The sequence below is a fragment of the Rasamsonia emersonii genome (genome assembly GCF_000968595.1).
Source record: "Rasamsonia emersonii CBS 393.64 chromosome Unknown ctg1118621760114, whole genome shotgun sequence".
In the NCBI taxonomy this organism is placed as follows: domain Eukaryota; kingdom Fungi; phylum Ascomycota; class Eurotiomycetes; order Eurotiales; family Trichocomaceae; genus Rasamsonia; species Rasamsonia emersonii.
The window spans coordinates 43,705-63,559 of record NW_013563175.1 but is presented as its reverse complement, the minus strand read 5'-3'; the positions used below and the strand labels follow the sequence as shown (position 1 = coordinate 63,559).

The following is a 19,855-nucleotide window of genomic DNA, read 5'->3' as shown; positions in this document are numbered from 1 at the left end:
TTCTCCTATGATGTATCTATGTTAATGAAAAAGAAAGAAACGTTTAAGTACAATATACATGCAGATAATAACAAATACTATTAAATATCCTTCTCATTGCACAATATATACCCTCCTTGAAGGAGGCATGAGCTAATTAATTAATTTATTAATCAATAAGCCGCTCATTGGGAACAATCAAAAGCACGGGCTTTATTTTTTTATTTTTCAAGGGATGATAATAGATACAGACTTTATTTTTTTTCTTCTCAGAAGATGCCTTTCTTTCTTTCCGAATACATTATCGTTATTTCTTTATTTCTGATCTCAGACACTTGTACTTATAGTTTAGTTATAACAGTTCTAGTTATAATTAAGAATGAGGATAATACAAGTGTAAAAAGAAAAAAAACAAGTTCTATTAGAAAAAAAAGGGACAAAAAAAAACATCGTGACAACTCCCGACCATTCTCAACTCAACACACTCACTCCACTACTCCTTCCTTGCCATACACACAAGACACACTCCTTCCTTTCTACCTACTCCTTTGCACTAGTAAACTTACTCCTCACACCGAACAACCTCATGTAACTAACACGCCATTTCCTGTATTTCTTTTCTTCTCTCTTTTTTTCTTGCTTTGCTTTTCCTTCTCAATTGAATGGAATATGAGCCCCCCGGTCTGGTCCAGTCCAGTCCAGCCCAGTCTCAATCACGAGGTGTCTGTCCTAGGACTCGACTCGACTCGACACAGACAGCTAGCTAGCTAGACGAGACGAGGTACACAAAATATTGAAATCACCCACACTTTACAGGCACAAAGAAGGGGGGGCTGGGCTCTTCTATCATTAAAAATAATTCGCAGAGATATAGAGATAATAATCTGATAGAGGAACGAGGGAAAAAAAAAAACAGCAAACACAAAAGCACACTCCCAATTTTCACCGGTCCAAAACAATATATGTAAGCGCCATTAAATGAGTGATATGAGGAAAAAAATAAAAGAAATTAAAAATAAACAGGAACCAGAGTTTGCTCTTGCGATAACTTGGCGGGTCCGGATGCAGTAAACGTCTAATCGGGGAAAGAGAGTTATGAGATTGATACCGTTTCTTTTCGTGACTCTCTCTCTCTGACCAGGGATGATGGCGAGATCCGAAACACTGGTAGAACCCTCCAAGATTCGTTTCCAACACGATGCGCAAGTCAGATATTAAACAAACAACAACACAAACAAACAAACAAACCGCAATTCCATCATGGCCGTGCCGTCGTGAAACGAGTGTAGTGTCCCTGTGCAGAATGATCGAAACCGGTTCAACACGCATCAAAACGAATTCAAAGGCGACAGAAAAAGGCAAAGTGTCTCGCACGTGCGTGGAATACGTGTAAAAAACAACCGAAGCAAACCCAGTGGAGGAGGATATGAACATGGATTGGATGACGAGAACAAAAACAAATGTAATCAGCGGCCAGTCGAGCTCAACCTGCCGCGGGTATTAGTCACATTGGGAGAAAAAAGAAATTGCAGCACATTTCTTAAGACTTCCGGCCCGTACCGCAACACAGCGCCCTCATGGCTTTCTGGAGAAAAGTGGGCTGCGGCTCGTTGGCTCCTTGCACGCCCTGAGCGGGCTGGTTGCTGGTCGCTGTCCCGTTCCCGTTATTGGGACTCGCCAGACGGCCCGGAAGGTTGGCGTTCGAGCTCTGGAACTGAGCCTGAGTCGAAGCTGCTGGCGTCGCTGTCTCCTGACCCCCCGCCGTCCCGCTTTGACGTTTTGCTGGCGGCCCGCCTGAGGCGTTTGGCCGCTCGCGCGTTTTCCCGGCTCCAGCTTTCGCTGGGGACGGGGCGGGGGTTGCGCGGCGTTTAAACGGTCGGCAGTGATTCCGGGTCTCGGGTTCGTTCGGGCGGGCGTACCGTGTATTTCGCGACCAGATGCGTTCGGCCCCTGGTTGCTGGGGTGCGGTTGGTGTTGCTGCTGCTGCTGGTGGTGCTGCTGCTGCTGCTGAGACGAGTAGGGCTTGTAATCCCATCCCCTCCCGTTGTTCAGCTTCATCCAGTCATACTCCCCATCCTCCACTTCTCCGGCGTTCTTCAGCGCTTGGGTGAAGAGGTCCCGCAAGTAATCGTAGTCGGGCGTGTCCTCGAAACCAAGATTCCGGACGTAGGTCAGATACTTGCTGAACTCCTCTGCGTTCGGCTGTTAGCATGTCGATTGTCAACGAAGAATGAAAAGGACAGAGAAAAAGAAATTACCAGGATATCCTTCACACAGTTCCTTGATCGGGGTCGTCTGCTTCTTCTCGCCAATCTTCTCATACTTCTGCTTGTTGGTGGCCGCTTTCAGGCCCTGCCAAGGAAGACCACCTCTCAGGAAGTACATGAAGACATGGCCCAGAGCCTCCAAGTCATCTCGTCGCGACTGTTCCCGTCCCAGGTGCGTGTTGATACTCATGTAGCGCGCTGTACCAGACAGCGACTTTCGCTCCCGATACGGAATGTGCTGCTTGGTCTTGGGATCTCGGTACTGTTTGGCCATGCCAAAATCGACAACATGAATGACATTGGCGGCCTTGGTACCGGGACGGCCAATGAGGAAGTTGTCGGGCTTGATGTCTCGATAGATCAGGTTCTTCTCATGGATCGTTTGCACGCGGGAAAGCTGGGACCAGGGATTAGCACGAATCGGGTAGGAGCCGGGTTTCAACCCACCATCTGCTTCGCAACCATAACCACAGTCTTGATCGAGAATCGTCGGTTGCAGTGGTCGAAGAGGTCCTCGAGACTGGGACCCAGCAAGTCGATCACCAGAATGTTGTGCAGGCCCTCCTGGCCGAAATAGTAGACATTGGGAATACCCGCTGGGGGAACAATCAGCAAAAAAAGGATTGCAAGAAGAAAGAGATCACTCAAACGTACGGCATCCGACCAGGATCTTGTATGTCCGGTACTCATCACGGAGCTGGGGAGCATCGCTCTTCCGGGGTTCCTGAACGCTGGTCAGCACCACGCCAACATTGACTGGCAATTGACCGGGGGGAACGTACAAACTTGATGGCAACCTGCTGGCTGTTCAACAGATTCGTCCCTTCAAAGATCACACCAAAGGAGCCTTCGCCGATTTTCTTGCCCACTCGGTAATGGACACCGACGACGTTGGACGAGGAGGAGGCCATCGCGGATGATTCTTGCATTAATGGATTGACCGTTGAAAGACAGGCAGGGTAGGATCACGTCTGAACTCGCCCGAGACGTCAGGAACGAGGTGACTCGAGTGAATCGAGACAACAACGGGACAACCTACCTGCTCAAGACTGCTACTGTTCCTCTTTTCGAGAAGGCACGGGAGCCGCCAGCCGCATAGAGGGTCGACGCAAGCAGGATCTTGGTGCAGACGGGATGCCAGACGATGGCACGGCCTCGACAGGCACGGACGAGAGGTCGTCAGGAACCGTCGGGGGGCAGATTGAGCGCTGGCAGGACGGAGGGGGGGGCCAGGCGAGACGGCAATTGGCAAGTCGGGGATCGAGGCACGCGCGAGAGCGAGAAAGCGAGGCGAGGGACGAGCGGGCGATGGGGGGGGAGGGGGAGGAGGGAAAGCGAGACAGCCAGCTGGGACGGCCAGCTGCGTGGCAGAAGGAGAACCGCACAGGACGGCGGTGGAGGAGAGGGACAGGCGAGGGCGAGGACGAGGGCGAGGAGGATGGAAGGCAGAGAGAAGAGCAGGCAAGGTGCTGAGTCGACGGGAGAGAGGCGGGAGAAGATCTGGAGAGGGAGGCTGCTTGCTGGCCGGCGCTAGGAACGGCGTGGCCTTGGCTGCGGCTGGGCTACGGGGATTCTGCCGTCACCGGACTATTGGGTTTCTAGCAGGGTTGGCCCGTGGAAGACTTTTTGACCTGATTAATACGTGCAATATTATATGACTGGAATGCGGCGCTCTGCAGTGACTCCATCCATCTATCCGTCCATCGTCCGTCCTCCCACGCTGGCAGGCGCCGTGGGAGCTGTGGTCTGCCCTTTGTCTAAGGTTGTCTCAGGGCCCTAAGTTACTAACCTTCGCTCGGCTTGTTCGCGGTTAGCGCCACCATGCCAGGGGGGCGCCAGCGTTGACACGCAGTACAGAGTACAGACAGGTACAGACAAGTACAGACAGAGTGCATACAGTTGCTGCCAGACTCAACGGCTGCTGAGCTGGCAAATCACAGCAGCCAGGAACACGAGTGCCTGCCCGCGGTGACCGCTCTCTCAGCCTGGTCTCACTCTCGCGGCGCACTCAGCGTCATTGCCCCATATCGCGTGATGATCTGTCGTGGGTGCGCTAGCAGCCAACTACTGCTGCTAGCTAGCTGCGGTAGCTGTCCTCCGTGCTACGCAGCTTTAGGAACGGCCAGGTTGCTTCTGTTCTCTCTCCGCAGCTCCTGGCCAACCAGTGCGGCGTGCGGCATTCGACCTGAGGGCGATCCGTCCTGCGCGCCTTAACCCAAGCGAGCAGGCCTGAAGGAGCCCCCGATTCCCCGAAGACTCTCGCTTTCCGCCGGCCTGCCACCAACACCAACCAACGGCTGCCATGTCGCTGTCAAGACGGCTCCCCAGCGCGTCTGGCAAGTATCGGTGGACGAAGGAGAGCCCCATTGGATCCCCTCGCTGGAAAGGGTCCTCTTGGGATGCAGATTTGCAGATAAGTGTGTGCGCGCAAGCTTCCAGCCTTCAGTTTTTTTTAACCTGTATGCGGTTCGTCGGTTGGCTCGTACCCCTGGGCTACGGACGGAGCCGGTATGTTGCACTCAATGGTGCCAGAGAATGGAGCTTCGGGTCGTGATTCCGTAAACTGTTAAGCCGCTCGAGATCTGAGCTCGTCCTGGAGCTGAAGCGCGTAGTGCGGATCTAAGATGAATCCTGACAGGAATTACATCAGTAGTCCTTCGTCCAAGACGTTGGTAGTGAGGTAGACTCAATCCTATCTGGATCACAGAAAGGAGCAAAGCAGAACCTGATCTCAACATCGACATACTCCATAATTAGCTAGCTAGTTTCCAGGATACTGTCCTATTAATATCCCTATGTATGCTATTTTTGACGATCGTACTTCTTTCTTGGGTAAACATAGCCTTAACAAACGCAAAATCATATCTCACAAAGAAGGTCTTCATCGTCCCAACCAGCAGGACAATCATACAAACACATCTAGTCCCGGTTTATCGTTCCTACATCAGAAGAGAAACATCAACCAATAGTCTACCGTCCTCGAACCTCTACAGCTCGTCCGGTGGAATCTCTTCAGCCTCGCTTCCTAGCTCCTCCTTCACCAAATCTCTCCCCTCGTCGTACTCAAAGCCCTCACCTTCGCCGTCTTCCTCCTCACTGCTCGATTCGCTTCCATCACTATCGCCCTCGCTGCCCGGGTCATAGTCCTCCTCTTCTTCATCCTCCTGATCCTCCAGTTCACGCTGGACCTTTTGGAGCTCACTCTCCTGTTCCATCTCGCCTTCGCCGGTGTCCTGGCCACCCTTTTCTGCGTTGACGTTGTACTTCTTTGCGCGTCGGGCTTCCGCCAAACTAGCATCCTGCAGACCGTGTCTCTTCACATATGCGTCAATTCCAGCATGGTCGGCCTGGTCGATCATTGCAAACTCGATCTCCTGGGAGTTCTGACTGGAATCAATGCGAGTGGCGATGTTGAGGTTAAAAGTCCTCTGGAGGACGGACGTGTACGAGATGGACTCGATATTCTCGAACGCAAAAAATAGGAGTGGTTTCTTGAAACCGAAGAAGATTCCGGTAGAAAGGAAGAAGAGATAGCCTGTATCAAGAATTAGATATGTCAGCGAACGCCCATCATCTGGATAGAGTCGTACGGGTGTATACCTTCTTTACTGCCACGGAAGGCTTTCACATGAAATGCCTTCTCGCCCTTGCGATGCGCTTCGGGCATCGCGCTCACGAACTCTCGTTCATCGGGCCGTATAACCTTGGTGTGACCAAGGGTCTCGTTCAAAATTCTCCGGAGAAGAACATCGGCGGTCTCCTCGCTGCCAATTTGCTGTCCAGTCCCGGTGTACGCTGCCTTGAGCGGACCATCTGCAACCGTCCACACCATAGACTCCGGGACCGCTTCGCCTTCCGGAGGAGGTGTGATCCCGTCGCCGTACTTGGGGATGACGCAGAAATTGAACTGTCGCTGAGATTTCTCGGGCACAGGGAGACAAAGCACATGCTCTGGCCACGACCACATATCGTCAGAACGGATTCCAAGTCATCGTCGAACGCCGACCACTGCACTTACGGATTTTTCCCATCGGGATGCCAAATTCGATTTCCTTAGAAGTCTGGTTTCTTGCCCGGAGAAAGCCGCCCGCAGCTGTGATCTCCAGCGCCAGCTTCTTACGCTGTGGGACCGCAAACGACACATCTTGCACGTAAAATTGCAAAGGAACATCCGCGGCCAGGTCGGACACGACCGCAGTGCTCTTTACAGCGTCTCCATTCTGTAACTTTCGTTTCTTTATAGCAGGCTCCTCTTCAACCGGCTGCACTGGCTGAGCGACCGGATTCTGAGTTCTGGCGCTTAGACTGTAGGTGTATTGGGCGATATCTTGGAACAGAGGCCCATGCTGAGGAGAGGCACCTAGTAAGATAAACCGTTAGCAGCCGTCAACCTGTATCACTCAGCGCGATCGGGGGAAGAATCACGTACTGATCGCATCATAGACGCGCTTTCTGAGTGAGGCATCCGCAGCAAAGGCCTTGTCTATGATCGAGTAGTCTACTGCAGGCCACTGCTGGACGCCTGCAGACGTATTATTCACCACGGAGAAGGTCTGCCTGTTTCCAGAGGAATTGATTGCCGCGAAAGCCATATTATATGGCTTTCAGAGCAATTTTCAGAGAAAAAGCGAATTTTTTTGTCAGGTGTGTGTGGTGGAAAACTGCTGAGAGATACCGAGTTGGGCTCGAGCTATTACTCTTCTCCTTGGCAGCCGACCATGTGCTCCTCCTTCCTTGATCCTCTTGGGCCAATGACAAAGATCACACATGCTTAGGACAGCCGAATCCCAAACACGAACACAACGCGTGCAAGATAACAAACGCATGTCTTACGGGATACAATGGAATATAATCTCTCTTAATTGATAACTATAGATGCTGAGAGTGACCTTTTACTCCAAAAATCATACAGTGAAATACAGTTCTAAAGTACATGGGTTTAAGTGAAATGAACTGTAAAGTCGTTGAAATGACAGCCCAAATCAAGCAGCGGGAGTGTTCTCTTTCGCAGCTTTCTGCTGCATGAACCGTTCGATGAACTCGGCCGTCTCTTTGTCCATGATATAGTTGCCATCGGCATCAAGATTCTTCTTCCTTTCCTCCTCCTTCTCCTTCAGGAGCTTGGCCCGCAGCTCACCCTTGGGAGTCAGCAGAGTTCTACTCTTGAGATACTCTTCCTTGTAGTCCTCCAGCTTCTTCGCCTCGACCCATTCAGGATCATGCCGTGTCCGGTATTTCGAGTACTTGTTCCGCAGTTCGTCCAAGATACTGCTCTCGAATGGCGGGTGCAAGAGTGACGGGACCCATGTCGGTGTTTCCACTTCCATCCGTAGGGTATCCCAAGGCTCGTCCCTGAATTGAGGAGCCTTGTCTTCGGCCGGCCAAGGGATTTCAATGTTTTCACCCGCTATGTACCTCGTATGCCTGGGGGTGGTCGAGCCGTATGGTCGCTCCAAAAACGGCTCCCCTCCATAAACGTGTTCGACTAAGACGTCACGGAGATTGCCCGTGACGGAGTCTTCAAGGGCAACGACGAGACGAACATCGTCGATTGGGATCGGTAATTCCACGGCATTGTAGGCACGTTGGCTTCCGTATGCTTCGCTGAGCCATTCGGGGACGTGGACATCAACCTATTATCATATTGGAAGAGAATCAGCACCAATCCCACTGTCCAGACACCAGGACAATACAAGGGCTGTTACCATATTAAGGTCCTTGACAGTGACGGTCTCCGTCTCAGGATCGACTTTGATGACGTCGCCAATTTTCCCCTTGTCTTTACCTTTCATGATACAAACTCGATCTCCGGGCGCAATATTGATGTATTTCCTCCGGAGGTGAGCCGGAACCTTTGGCGGTTGCAGTGCTTGAGGAGTCAAGGCACCATAATAGCTCGCGATTGCACCAGAATCTCTTTTCGGTGCCAGAGGACCTCGCAACCAATCTTCCCGACGTCTTAATCTTTCCTCACGCTCAGCGTCAAGCCGCAACCGCTCCTGAGCGAAACGCTGTCTCAGCGATTCCTTGAAATCTTCACGCTGCTCCTTCTTGGCAGCGATTTTCGCTTTCCGCTGGGCCTGATTCCGGGCCAGAGCCGTCCGCCGGATGACTTTCTGCATTGTGCGCCGAGAGGAACGAACAATCGCTGGAATCGACTCAAGTGCCAGTCTTCCGAATGTCGGACAGCTCCCGCTAGAAAATTGGGACCGGCTGTGATCACGTGATCAGTATCCGCGCCCATGTTGCGCGCCAAAACCCCGTGATCAGAGTTGTCGCAAAGCCTCTGAATGGGGTGATTGCGAAGGATCCAAGTTACCCAACTGGATAGACATGACAGAGGAAAGCTCCTCCGTACAGCCTCTACATCACGCCAAGTGCGTTCCTATCAATCTATCTAGGTGGACTTGACCAACCGGCAACGGCGTTTGAATGTTGTCGATAACCGAATTGTTCCTATCTTCCCGCTTCAAATATACCCTGTCGTGGCCAACCCAGAAGACGCGATGGCTACGACCTTTAGACTTCTGATTTCATATATAAAGCAGGTAAACAATAATAATAGCGAGTCCGCAATAACGGTGGCTTCCTCACGGTCCTGGCCAAGTAGTAGTTCAACTGTGGCTGTGCTACCCCGAGTACCCCAGTACTGTCACGGTTTATACCGTACAGCATACTAAAACCGTTTCACGGAAGATAGTGGGTCGATTTCGCGAATGTTATTGAGCTATTACGAGGTCTTCTGCTTGCTATTCGTAAGAATTCCCAGGACGATAATACCAGCTACTCACATGATTCAGCAATCCGATTCGGTACTCCCGGATTGCACCGCCACACGACGGCTGTACCAAGATATGAAGATTACCACCCCTGGATTGCTCGATCGTCTTTGTTATTTATGATTATTACACAGTCAGTCTCTCGTTTAGGGAATTCGTCAGCCAGAGGCACTACTGTCGGCCGCTTGTTTCGTCGGCGGCCTATCTTTAGAATGCCATCCTTGTTTGTATGTCGTCTTCGCAGCGCTGCTAGGCAGTCTTAGAGAAGGAGCACAGACGGCCGTGCAATAGTCCCAAGCCTCAAAGGACCGTGTCCTGTCGTGATACGCCGACAGTGGTGGGCCCTGTCGACCCGCTGAAACAGTTTGCCGCACGTTATTTGGCCAGGCCGCGCTGCGTCTAGCAGTCAGCCTTGGAAACGCCCACGACATCCACAGGGATCATCGATCGGCTCATACAATGCTCGCTGATTGTGGGTGTTGCTAACGATAGTACCTAGGCAGGGCTGATCCGGTGTCTGCCATCTGGAGACAGAGAACGGGGCGTAGCGAGGCACTCCCAGCATGGACCGCAGCCGCGTCCGACTGCTGCTGTATGATGGCGAGGACAGTAAAGGCGCTGCTGGGATAACACGGCGTGTTAAATTAGGAGAGTCACTAGAGGCATCCCTCCTGGCAACGCCAGGACAAAAGGGGCGTGGCTGGGCGAGCTGACGCTGCCATGGCTCGGCCCCTTGGCCAGTCCCTCAGCCACGGTCGCAGGAGATTCCACACAAGCCACACACATACCAGACGAGCCTGCGGGTGGCCTGTGCGGGCGTTGCGTACTGTTCGGTACCGTACGGTACCTGCCGCCCAGAACAAGGCTCGCGGCGGCCAGCGACAAGGGAAAGCGCCCGAAAGAGCCTTAGCCCTTTAGTCAACCGATAACCTAAGGAACCTCTGGCCCAGTTGTCTGTCTGGTCTCCCATACAACCCCCGATCCCATCCTCTTCTCCAGAACCATCACCAACCTCAAAGAGCCGTTCTTTCTCCTTGTCGTCGAGCATCTTCACGACCCTCTGTTTCTCTCCTTCCCCAGATCCCGGCTCGTTTCCCTGCTCATTCACTGTGTGCTCACGAAACCGTAGGTTACACCCTTCTTCAGGCCCTTGTCAAAGTGCCTCCCGTGTATACCACGTCAACAGCAGCTTCCTCTTCTCCTCCCACAATCCGTCTCCAACCTGGTTCTGCTTGACTGGCTGGGCTTCATTTGCTAACCTGGTTTTTCAACATGATGAAGATGGCTGAAATCCGTCGCAAGCTCGTCATCGTGGGTGATGGTGCCTGCGGCAAGACCTGTCTCCTGATGTGAGTATCTCCATCATCCCCCTTCCTTTGATCAACTTGCTGTGGCCTGAAAAATGCAGCAGACTGACTTTGCATCCATTTTAGTGTCTTCTCCAAGGGCACTTTCCCTGAGGTCAGCTTTTCTTTCCTCCCTCTCTGACGCTGATGCCACGGGCCGTCTCAGTCCACACACCATGCGGCCGGTCGGGATACGCGTTTTTTGTTTCGACAGGCTGATTGATACCTATTTAGGTCTATGTCCCCACTGTATTCGAGAACTACGTTGCCGATGTCGAAGTCGATGGCAAGCACGTTGAATTGGCTCTTTGGGATACGGCTGGTCAGGAAGACTATGACCGTCTCCGTCCTCTGTCCTACCCAGACTCGCATGTTATCCTGATCTGCTTCGCAATCGACTCGCCAGATTCTCTGGACAACGTGCAGGAGAAGGTATGTCTGTGAAGAAAATTCACTCTGGTTGCGTTGGAGTCAGGCTGACATCTCTTCCCTCACTTTCAGTGGATTTCTGAGGTTCTCCACTTCTGCCAAGGTCTTCCTATTATCCTCGTCGGATGCAAGGTGGATCTCCGTGACGACCAGAAGACCATTGATGAGTTGAGCAAGACCTCCCAGAGGCCGGTTACCTACGAGCAGGTACGTAGCATGCCCACTGGATCGCCTTGTGCATCAGGTTGTTAACTCGTTATTTTTTTTTCTATCTAGGGTGAGGAGGTTCGCAAGAAGATCGGAGCCTACAAGTACCTGGAGTGTTCCGCCCGGACCGGCTACGGTGTCCGTGAAGTCTTCGAAACTGCAACCCGTGCCGCTCTGCTGAGCAAGCCCACCAACAAGAAGAAGAAGTGCAGGATCCTGTAATTTATTTGTTTCCTTTTTCAAGGTCTCATGCGGCGATTCTCTGCGGATAAGCTCTTCTGGCACTAGTTCTGCTCTCGATGGCTCGTCTTTGCGTTGTGCTGCCATGTCTGCCCTGATGTTATGTGGATAGTTCGAATCACAGGGCTCATGTGCTTCATGGGATCATCTGGCTGGCAATTGGTCGACGTCTCCTTTGTCCTGTTTGTCTCGTTTTTTTTAATCTCGTCTCGTGTCCTTTTTCCTTTTGTGTTTGCAGAATTTAGGATGGCGTTCTCTTCACGGTCTCGCAAACCCGTGTTTCTCGGTCCTGGCTACCAGTAGGTTTGAATCCGTGGCAATACCGACTCCCAACCTCCCCTTTTCCCTCACTACTGGACTAGTACGGGATCGAGGGCGAGCAACACGAGGATGCGATCGGTTTCCCATGCCCCCCTGCTATCAAATCTTGTTGCAGAGTTGATGAAGGAAGTTTGAGGAACTTCCCACGATATGTTAGAAAATCTCTCGGTTGCAGATCTTATATCATCCCAATACGAATAATCCCTATCCAACGCTCGTCTTATCTTCCGTATATATGCCTAACAGACGCAGTCCAGTCTGTCGGGAACTGTAAATGTGCTGCCTATACGAATATTGTCGTAAGCTAGAACGGTTTTTGAAAAATCTTTGTTTTTTTAACTTTTCCCATTCCCTCTTATTCTCATGCACCACTACTACAAGAATGCCCCCATCTGAGGCTTCAACGCAGAGGATTGATTGATTCAGAAGATTATTATCATCAGGCTTCAACATTGTATTGAGCCTCTACCTATCTATCTATTCTATCTATCGATTAAGACTCAATAGGCTCTCAATATACCTCCGCACATCAAAGCCCAGTCCCTCAGCCAATTTCCCTGGCGCCGTGGATCCTCCTCCTCCGCCTGCGGAACCAATACTGCTGCTGCCCGAGACGCCACTGAGGTCTCTGAAGAAGCGTGACCCGCTCACCGTGTGCGCGTGTCTGTGCGACGGCGCGTCCGTCGCTTTTCGGACCAGGAATGCTTCTCTGGGCGCTGCAGCATTGTTCTCCGGGAAGGTTGTTTCGCGGTCGCTGTTGTTTGTGCTTGTGCTTGTGCTTGGGATGCGGACCCAGACTAGCCACCAGCCGCGACTGGTCTTGCAGGTTCGTTCCATCTCTAGCGGTCGTGACCGCGTACCTGTGTAGGTGCTCAAAAACTGATTGTGGATATGGAGAGCTTCCATTCGAGTCCATGGTGGACGGTGGTGGTCAGAGGAAGTAGTGGTGGTGGCTTGCTGCGGTGAGGCCAACTCTGACATTCCGGGCTCCGGGATATTGGGGATCGAAGAGCGGACGGTCAGATTGGAGGGATCATAGACCAAATCGTAGACGGGGTTGTTCGAAGCTTTTCTCTGAGAACCGGCGTCGCCGTCGGCGAAGAAGATCCGTCGAGAGACATTCTGAGGGGATGTGGATGCTAAAAGCGGTCGCTGGAGAGGACCGAGCTGATGGTGTATGCTGCGGTAAAATGAGGGTAAGGTAAGTGAGGGTGTTCGGAGCTCGAAGAGAAAGGTGAACATGAAAGGTCGATGCTGGTTTTTCTCGTCAGCCGCCACCAACATAATAATGTCAGACTCATGGCATACCACATAGACCAGAACTTGCAGCTTCTTATACCGATCTTTATGGGCGTCTGGCGTTTCGTCTTCGTTGTCAGTCGTGCCGTTACTTTATTCCATCAGAAAGCTACCTTACCGTTATCATCATCGTCATCACCGCTGGGAACCGGTTGAGCCATCTCAAGATGCAACGTTCTAAGCAATGTTCGAGTGTTCCATGATTCGCCTTCTTTTTGGCCCTGTGTCGGACTGGCCGCCTCAGGACTTTCATCGTCCGTGTTTTCGTCTTCAAGGTCATCACGTAAACCAATAATGAACCTGCCGCAGGCGTCGTCTCTAAAGCTGCCCTTTCTTTTCCCTAGTTAGTAGTGATTCCGTATTGCAGATATTAATTATCACACACCTGGATGAAGAGACTTTCATAGCATTGCTCTCATCTTTCGGACCAGCTTCTGTCTGCTGAATGGGAACATTCGACGACATTGAGGGAAATCGCCATGACGAGCCATACCCCAGAGTGAGGTATTTCATGAGCGTTTCAGTCCCAAATAATGTCGAAGAATCCTCCGTACTTTCATCTCGTTGCTCCCTTGACAAACCGTCTGTTTTTGGTGGCTGAGGAGGTGAAGCTGTAACGAGAGGGGGTGGTATTCTCGGTGAGGATCTGCGACCCGGTGCAGGACTCTCTGAGGTCGTCCTATTCGGGACTTCTGATGGAGGAGTAGACGCAGGTGCTGATGGCCTGACTCGTCTCCTCTGCTTTCGACGTCGAATCGAGCTTGGATTCTCACCGACGCCGTACGCGGCGTCGCCATATCTGTAGATCCATTCCATCCAGTGAGAGACTCGACACAAGGACGACCGTGAAATCGCTCCTACACCAGAGAATATCACGCCATCTGACGGTTGAGGACATTGATCCGAGCCCAGCCACGGGAGATGGTCCCTTTCCGAGTCCTTCGCTGAGGGCTTTCCTTCCGGCGGCGCCTGCGCATCGCCAAATCTCGAGACGACGAGATCAACGAGTCCATTTGTCCTTGAAACAAAGTCCTCAAGGACCTCTCTCTCTCCACTGCCCCATTCTTCCTCCCCCACGCCGACCCCCAATTCTCCGCCTGCAGCTAGCTTGATGCCATTGAAGATGTCCACGGCGGGGTTCCCATTCAGAAGGACCACCCAATTTCGTATGAACCTCGTCCAGAAGCGACTGAGAAGCTTGCAAAACGTAGATCTCCCAACGCGGTTGTAGAGGTTGTCTAGAGAAATATCGTGATGTAATAGGAAGATCGAATGCGCCCTACGAAGCTGTTGGATCAACGACTGAGGAGGATAGACTTCTCGCGACGAATATTCGATACGAAGAGGCGCAGAAGAGTCAGTCCCGCTTGCAGCATTGGAGGGGAGTCGCGTGAGGTCGATGGACTTCGATATATATTAGTACTGGTTTACCTATATATACGAAGATGATCACTTACAGCCAAAATCCACCAATCCTTCTCCAGTTCATGCAGAACAATTCGCAACTTTTCTGTGTCCACGCTTTCAACAGGTTTCCCTCCTGAGAAGTTTCTAAAGCGTCCGTCAGCATGACCGCATCCCAACATCCCCGAGTCCCACCCACTTGGCGAAATTCACCATTCCCTGCGCCAGGCCTATCTGACGCAGCCTCTCGTTGATGTCATCTTTGTCTTCGCCGGAAGGTGTCTCATTGAATGTGGCGGACTTTCGCCGCAATCGGCTCGCCTTGGAATAGTAGAAGACGATCTGGTCGCTCAAGGTCTCATCGGTCGTTCCCAGCGAGGGGTTGTAGATGGCGAGGAAGGAGAGCTGCGCGGGGGTCACCGAGAGGGGTTCACCTTCAGGCATCGCATAATCGAGACGAATTCTCAGAGACCGAGAACAAGCATAGCTAAGAGGGAAATATCGCCGTGGTGTTCCGGAGATGCTGGCATGAGTTGGCACGTCGCATTATTATCACGTGGGTTGGTTATCGATACGGCGGAGAAAGCTGTTACGGAGTACTTGCGACAAGCTTCCGCAGCTTGCCTCGCCGATCCGCAAGCTCCCCAGGTCTGCAACGAGCAATTCAAGGCATGGGCGTCTACAAAACACCTGCGCTGCTAATTCTTCGCAAGCATCTGCGACATCGCGGCGTGTCCTTACACCGATGCTTCTCCACAAAGTCAAGTGAAGCTCTCCGCATCCTTTTCTGCGGCTCCGATGAGTTCAGCATAGCGTCCTTGAAAGCGCTCCATGCGGAACACCTACAACGGCCGGAAAGCATTGAGTCGATTGAAGTAGTCTGCAGACCGGGGAAGAGAGTCGGAAGAGGTCTGAAACAGATCCGTGAAGGTATCTATGCGACACATATCCTTGACATCCTACAATTCGAGAGCTAAAGACCTCCGACTTTGTCAGTTCCGATCAAAGATGCCGCAGCGAAACTAGGCCTCCGAATACACGAGATCGACACGTTTACAGGATGGACGGTAAAATAACCTTCTCGTGGCCTTAGCAATCGCGTCTAATACTTCATTATAGCCTCCTGGCGGTCCTATAGATTTGATTATCGCGGTATCCTTCGGGCTGTTCGTGCCGCCTCGGTTACTAAAGGCCGCAAAATACGGAGGCCTCAATGTTCATCCTTCACTGCTGCCAGAGTAAGTTTTTCGTCTGAGAAAGCTCCAGCATGTTTCGTTGACATGGGAATTGTAGTTTCCGCGGGCCCGCACCGTTGCATCATACACTTCTCGCCGGTAGAACGAGGACGGGTGTAACGCTTCAGACCCTTCACCACGAACACTTTGACCACGGAATTATCCTAGATCAGACGCCTGCTCCAGGATTTGAAATACCGAATCCTGAAACGTGCACGGTGCAGGAGCTGTTGGACCTGGTTGCTCCCAAGGGTGCGGAGATGTTGATAAATGGCATTCGAAACCGAATCTTCGTTCCCCCGCTGAAAGACGCGGGTTGGCGTGCAGCTGCAGGAGGCGATCCCATCATCCATGCAGCCAAAATCACGCCTGAAGACAGGCATATTGACTGGAAAAACTGGACGTGGAAAGAGATCAGTCGACGCCAGCGAGTTCTGGGCCCCTTGTGGAACATGGCCCTTGTGCCAGTCAAGCCGGTTGACGGTGGCGTGGAATTCCAGAAGAAAAGAGTGATATTTACCAACGTCGAAGAGGCCAAGCCCGTTCCAGGAAGCGAGCCGCTTGCACTGCTTCCAGGCGTGCCGTTTGCAGAGGGTCCCGTGCCTCAACAACCCAGCGGAGAAAAGCCGCTCTACGTGTATGCGCGAGATGGAAAATTGCTTCGCCTGCGCGAAGTGAAGGTTGAAGGGCAGCAGGCAAACGATGGCTTTCGGGCTGCATTCAAGGCTCAAATGTTATGTAATCGGGCTGTTCGCTCGGGGGAGTCGGAGTTCTGCATGTTCTACAATCCATTGATCTGAAATGGATTCTCCGGCCATTCTACAAGTAGTATTCAAGTAGTATGCTCTGGAATCTGTATGATACCCATTCCACTCTGAGAAATTCTACTCTCCATCTCACTTCCACTGAGACGTACGTATCTTCGGCCTCTCTTCATACCAAGCATATCCTACAAATACACAATTTACCTAATCACAAACCCGCTGTCTGTATAACATTTCGTGGTAAGTAATCGTTCTGACGATGAGAACTGTTCAGAGAGGGGGAAAACAATAGTAGACGTACCGATTTGAATCGACTGTCCCGTCATGGACGCATTCTTGGCAATGGAAACGTAAATGCTCGCAGCGTCATCAAGATCGACCTTAAAAAGGGGCACAAAAAGTTAGCAGCGTATCCTTCTGAATTTGTCCTCTTTTTGTTTTGGGTAGGCGTACTATTTTCTTGAGACTCGTCCTGTCCTTGTACCCTTCGATCTGGGCGGGAGAGAATCGATTGCCCTGTTTTTTTTTGTCAATATCAGCGCCGTTATATAATAATAATATCATCACCAGCATAACTAGACAAAATACAACACATACCCATTCAGTGAGGAGGAGGCCCGGCAAGACTGCGTTGACTCGGACCTTGGGTCCCTGTGTTTGGGCGAGACATTTCATCAGGTGCAGGCCTGTCAAGAAGTCAGTTGCCGCCATATATACAGATATAGATAGATAGATTAACTTAGAGGAGGGTAGGGCTTCATGGTCTACTTACCTGCAGCCTTGGTGACTGAGTAGGCCATGCTGCTCCCAGATGGGGAAATTCCCTAGTAGGTAGACAAAATATGAGTATTTCAATGTCGTGTCAGTATGCACACGGATTCGAAAACGTACCGCAGTAGAGGAAGTGATGATGAAAGCACCACCTTCAGGGTTGGCATTGAAGGTCGGTAATGCTTCACGGAAGAGATGGAGATTTCCCTTCACGTTCGTTGCCCAGCACTGTTTTAGGGAGATTTAGCAAGGAACAGAAACAATAAACGCATAGCTAAGTAAGTATATAGCTAGCTGGTAGAATAGCAACTCACCTTGTCCCATTCCTCCTCTGTCAATGCGTCCAGATCACTGAAGTTGGAGAATTTGGTCCAGCCCTGGACATCAACAGTCAGCCATCGATAACTAGAAAGAAAAGGAAAGATGGAGAATTTCAATCTCGAAAACGAGGATAAACCGGGACATGACTGTATATGTCTGTAAAATACTTACGGCATTGGAAATAACAACATCCAGCCCACCGAGCGACTCGATAGCAGTCCTGACTACTCTCACACAGTCCTCTCGGATTCCGGCATCCTTGGAACAAGCAATCTCAATCAGCTTCACTTCCTTTTCTTATCGTGACGACATACAAAGAAGAAAAGAAAAAGAAGACGATCGATATAAACTTACACCCTGGATAACAACCACCTTCACTTTGTACTGAGACTCGATCTTGGCCGCCGTCTCCTTGGCCCGGTCCGCATTCGAGACGTAATTGATGGCGATGTTCGAGCCCTCTGCTGCAAACTTCTCAGCTACGAGAGCACCTAGGCCTCTGTGCGATTTTGATCAGCACGAATAAATAGCATATATATAGTGTTTATCAACATAGTGATTGATAGAGTTTTAAAAAAGAGAGGAACAAGACAGAGCTAACCTCGACCCTCCGGTAACGAGGACATTGCGGCCTTTGAGCTCGTAGGGCATTGTAACACTGTTATTAGATTAATTGATAGGAATGTATGGATCTGCGGGGTAAGCAAGAATGGGATCTCGAATTGAGAGGGGTCTGTTTGTTAAGTCTGGCCAGATATGTACTGTGCTGTGGTATTTATTCAACTGGATAGCAGTCCTATCTGACAGCTGCAATCAGCAATGCGATCTTGTCTGAACACACACAGCAGGTAAATGAACGTAAATGAAAGATGCCCTCGATCTGTCGGAGGTGGGGTTGTTGTCATCCAGACCAGGCCGGCCTCGGAATAACCACCGAGGTGCATGCATTGTCAGCTCGGGGCCTCTGAGAGCATCAATCAATGCGTTTGTAGGTCGTATATGGAAGGTCGTACAACCTAGATGATCAGGGCATTCCATCTCCTATCAATTGGGTATGAAGTTGGTTTAGAGATACAACGGTTGCCTTGAGAACAGTGTCATAGCCCTAGCTATGTGCAGCGCAGTTATTACTGATGCTCAACTACGTCAATTGCGCACATACAGTACAGAATATTATATTCTATGGACTGCTAATTCCTTGCCTACAGTAATTCCACTATTCCACAAGTGCACCCACATATTCAGTCTCCCTCATTCCCCTCCACGCCCGTCTCCCCTCCAGATTGGGCCATTGAACGAGGAAGCGGTCTACAAACAGTAGTAAGATCTTACCAGAGAGGCTGAACGAGGTGACGCGAGCCCACGATTCGATAAAAATCGTGCGAAGCGGGAAGAGCGCAGCCTTTCTCTCGCCGGAACCCGGTCCTGAGAACGGCGCAGATACAGCGTTCAAGAAGCGAAGAAATTTTGCGGCCAGCACTACGCATACAGCTGTTGCAGGACCATTCGTAAGAATTAAATCCGGGTATGGTGAAGCTGTTCCCTGTGGGCGCACTCGCTGGTCTGGATGTGTGCCGCGCAGGACCTTGACGCAAGCCCAGAAGCATTGGATTGTTGAAAAAGGCGCCGTCAGGAACGACTGATGCACCCGACGGGCACGCGGCACGGTCACGATGGAATAAGAGTCTGGCTGGGCAGTGTTGACATCTTTGTATTTCTCCTGTAGCGAGGCTTCAAAGTCTGCTGCCTTTGCTGCACTGAAACCATCGCCAGAGGTCACCACGTAGGTTCGGAACGTGTATACTGTCGGGTCCAAGGGCAGACGGCGCAGCATGGACAGCATTTCAGCCGTATGCCCACCGCTACCCAGGACAACAAGCAGATGGGTTGGCGTATGTTTGCGGCGAGTTTTGGGGACACTGGACCGTTGCGACACCGAAAGCAGATGGAGGAGAAACTAAGAGAAGAATCAAGCAGATTAAGTCCGAAAACTGACCAAAATGTCTTGAGAGGAAGCAAGTGGACTCACGTGTAAAATAGCAACGAAGAACGCTGCAACAATAAGCGCCGCTCCCGCCATGACTCTTGCAGGCGATCTTCGGTAGGCCTCAACAAAACTGAGCGCGATGCTGGGCATTTTGGATGAGTGGGGTGTGAAGATCAGACGCGAGATGATGTCGACAGTCGACTAGTCAGTCCATTGGAACAGTGACAGTGAAGACCCGCTTTTGTGACTGCAGAGCAGTGACTGGTAGCAGGGATCAATTGCAGGCGAGTGAATAGACAAAGGTCACGTGGGCATCGACATTGACTGCTGAATGGGCTTGAGGGCGATAAATAATAGCAGTAGTAGTGAATGTAAATAGTCGATGAGGCTGTTCGCTGTCACTTGCGGCTGGCGCTAACCTCCGCTCCGCTCTGGTCTGTGCTCTCGGGGTTATTCTTCTGTTTTCTTAACTCCCGTCGCGACCCAACATAAGAACTACCATTACC

At 51.3% G+C, this 19,855-nt stretch overlaps 8 protein-coding genes across 8 annotated transcripts; 2 read left to right on the top strand and 6 right to left on the bottom strand.

Moving 5' to 3' along the window:
• Positions 1-1,554: 1,554 nt before the first annotated feature.
• Positions 1,555-3,157, bottom strand: T310_4466 (Casein kinase; the record flags this gene model as incomplete). The annotated part of the gene is made up of 4 exons (XM_013472666.1): positions 1,555-2,171; positions 2,238-2,810; positions 2,901-2,970; positions 3,029-3,157. The coding sequence occupies 4 exons, from the start codon at positions 3,155-3,157 to the stop codon at positions 1,555-1,557; spliced, it is 1,389 nt and encodes a 462-aa protein (XP_013328120.1).
• Positions 3,158-5,233: 2,076 nt separating this feature from the next.
• On the bottom strand, positions 5,234-6,838 carry T310_4465 (Histone chaperone rtt106; the record flags this gene model as incomplete). The annotated part of the gene is made up of 4 exons (XM_013472665.1): positions 5,234-5,781; positions 5,847-6,197; positions 6,265-6,606; positions 6,676-6,838. 4 exons carry the CDS (start codon positions 6,836-6,838, stop codon positions 5,234-5,236), a joined length of 1,404 nt encoding a protein of 467 aa, XP_013328119.1.
• Positions 6,839-7,228: 390 nt separating this feature from the next.
• Positions 7,229-8,368, bottom strand: T310_4464 (KOW motif domain protein; the record flags this gene model as incomplete). The annotated part of the gene is made up of 2 exons (XM_013472664.1): positions 7,229-7,879; positions 7,952-8,368. The coding sequence occupies 2 exons, from the start codon at positions 8,366-8,368 to the stop codon at positions 7,229-7,231; spliced, it is 1,068 nt and encodes a 355-aa protein (XP_013328118.1).
• Positions 8,369-10,297: 1,929 nt separating this feature from the next.
• Positions 10,298-11,229, top strand: T310_4463 (Rho GTPase Rho1; the record flags this gene model as incomplete). The annotated part of the gene is made up of 5 exons (XM_013472663.1): positions 10,298-10,374; positions 10,459-10,486; positions 10,606-10,803; positions 10,873-11,007; positions 11,077-11,229. The coding sequence occupies 5 exons, from the start codon at positions 10,298-10,300 to the stop codon at positions 11,227-11,229; spliced, it is 591 nt and encodes a 196-aa protein (XP_013328117.1).
• Positions 11,230-12,054: 825 nt separating this feature from the next.
• T310_4462 (uncharacterized protein) lies at positions 12,055-14,715 on the bottom strand (the record flags this gene model as incomplete). Its single annotated transcript, XM_013472662.1, has 5 exons — positions 12,055-12,935; positions 12,986-13,200; positions 13,253-14,271; positions 14,325-14,418; positions 14,471-14,715. The coding sequence occupies 5 exons, from the start codon at positions 14,713-14,715 to the stop codon at positions 12,055-12,057; spliced, it is 2,454 nt and encodes an 817-aa protein (XP_013328116.1).
• Positions 14,716-15,331: 616 nt separating this feature from the next.
• Positions 15,332-16,306, top strand: T310_4461 (uncharacterized protein; the record flags this gene model as incomplete). Its single annotated transcript, XM_013472661.1, has 3 exons — positions 15,332-15,338; positions 15,391-15,509; positions 15,680-16,306. 3 exons carry the CDS (start codon positions 15,332-15,334, stop codon positions 16,304-16,306), a joined length of 753 nt encoding a protein of 250 aa, XP_013328115.1.
• A 164-nt stretch (positions 16,307-16,470) lies between these two features.
• On the bottom strand, positions 16,471-18,013 carry T310_4460 (Short chain dehydrogenase; the record flags this gene model as incomplete). The annotated part of the gene is made up of 10 exons (XM_013472660.1): positions 16,471-16,493; positions 16,572-16,650; positions 16,724-16,786; positions 16,868-16,956; positions 17,043-17,094; positions 17,162-17,269; positions 17,356-17,418; positions 17,534-17,653; positions 17,717-17,861; positions 17,964-18,013. 10 exons carry the CDS (start codon positions 18,011-18,013, stop codon positions 16,471-16,473), a joined length of 792 nt encoding a protein of 263 aa, XP_013328114.1.
• Positions 18,014-18,578: 565 nt separating this feature from the next.
• Positions 18,579-19,499, bottom strand: T310_4459 (Glycosyltransferase family protein; the record flags this gene model as incomplete). The annotated part of the gene is made up of 2 exons (XM_013472659.1): positions 18,579-19,319; positions 19,392-19,499. 2 exons carry the CDS (start codon positions 19,497-19,499, stop codon positions 18,579-18,581), a joined length of 849 nt encoding a protein of 282 aa, XP_013328113.1.
• Between the last annotated feature and the right edge of the window lie 356 nt (positions 19,500-19,855).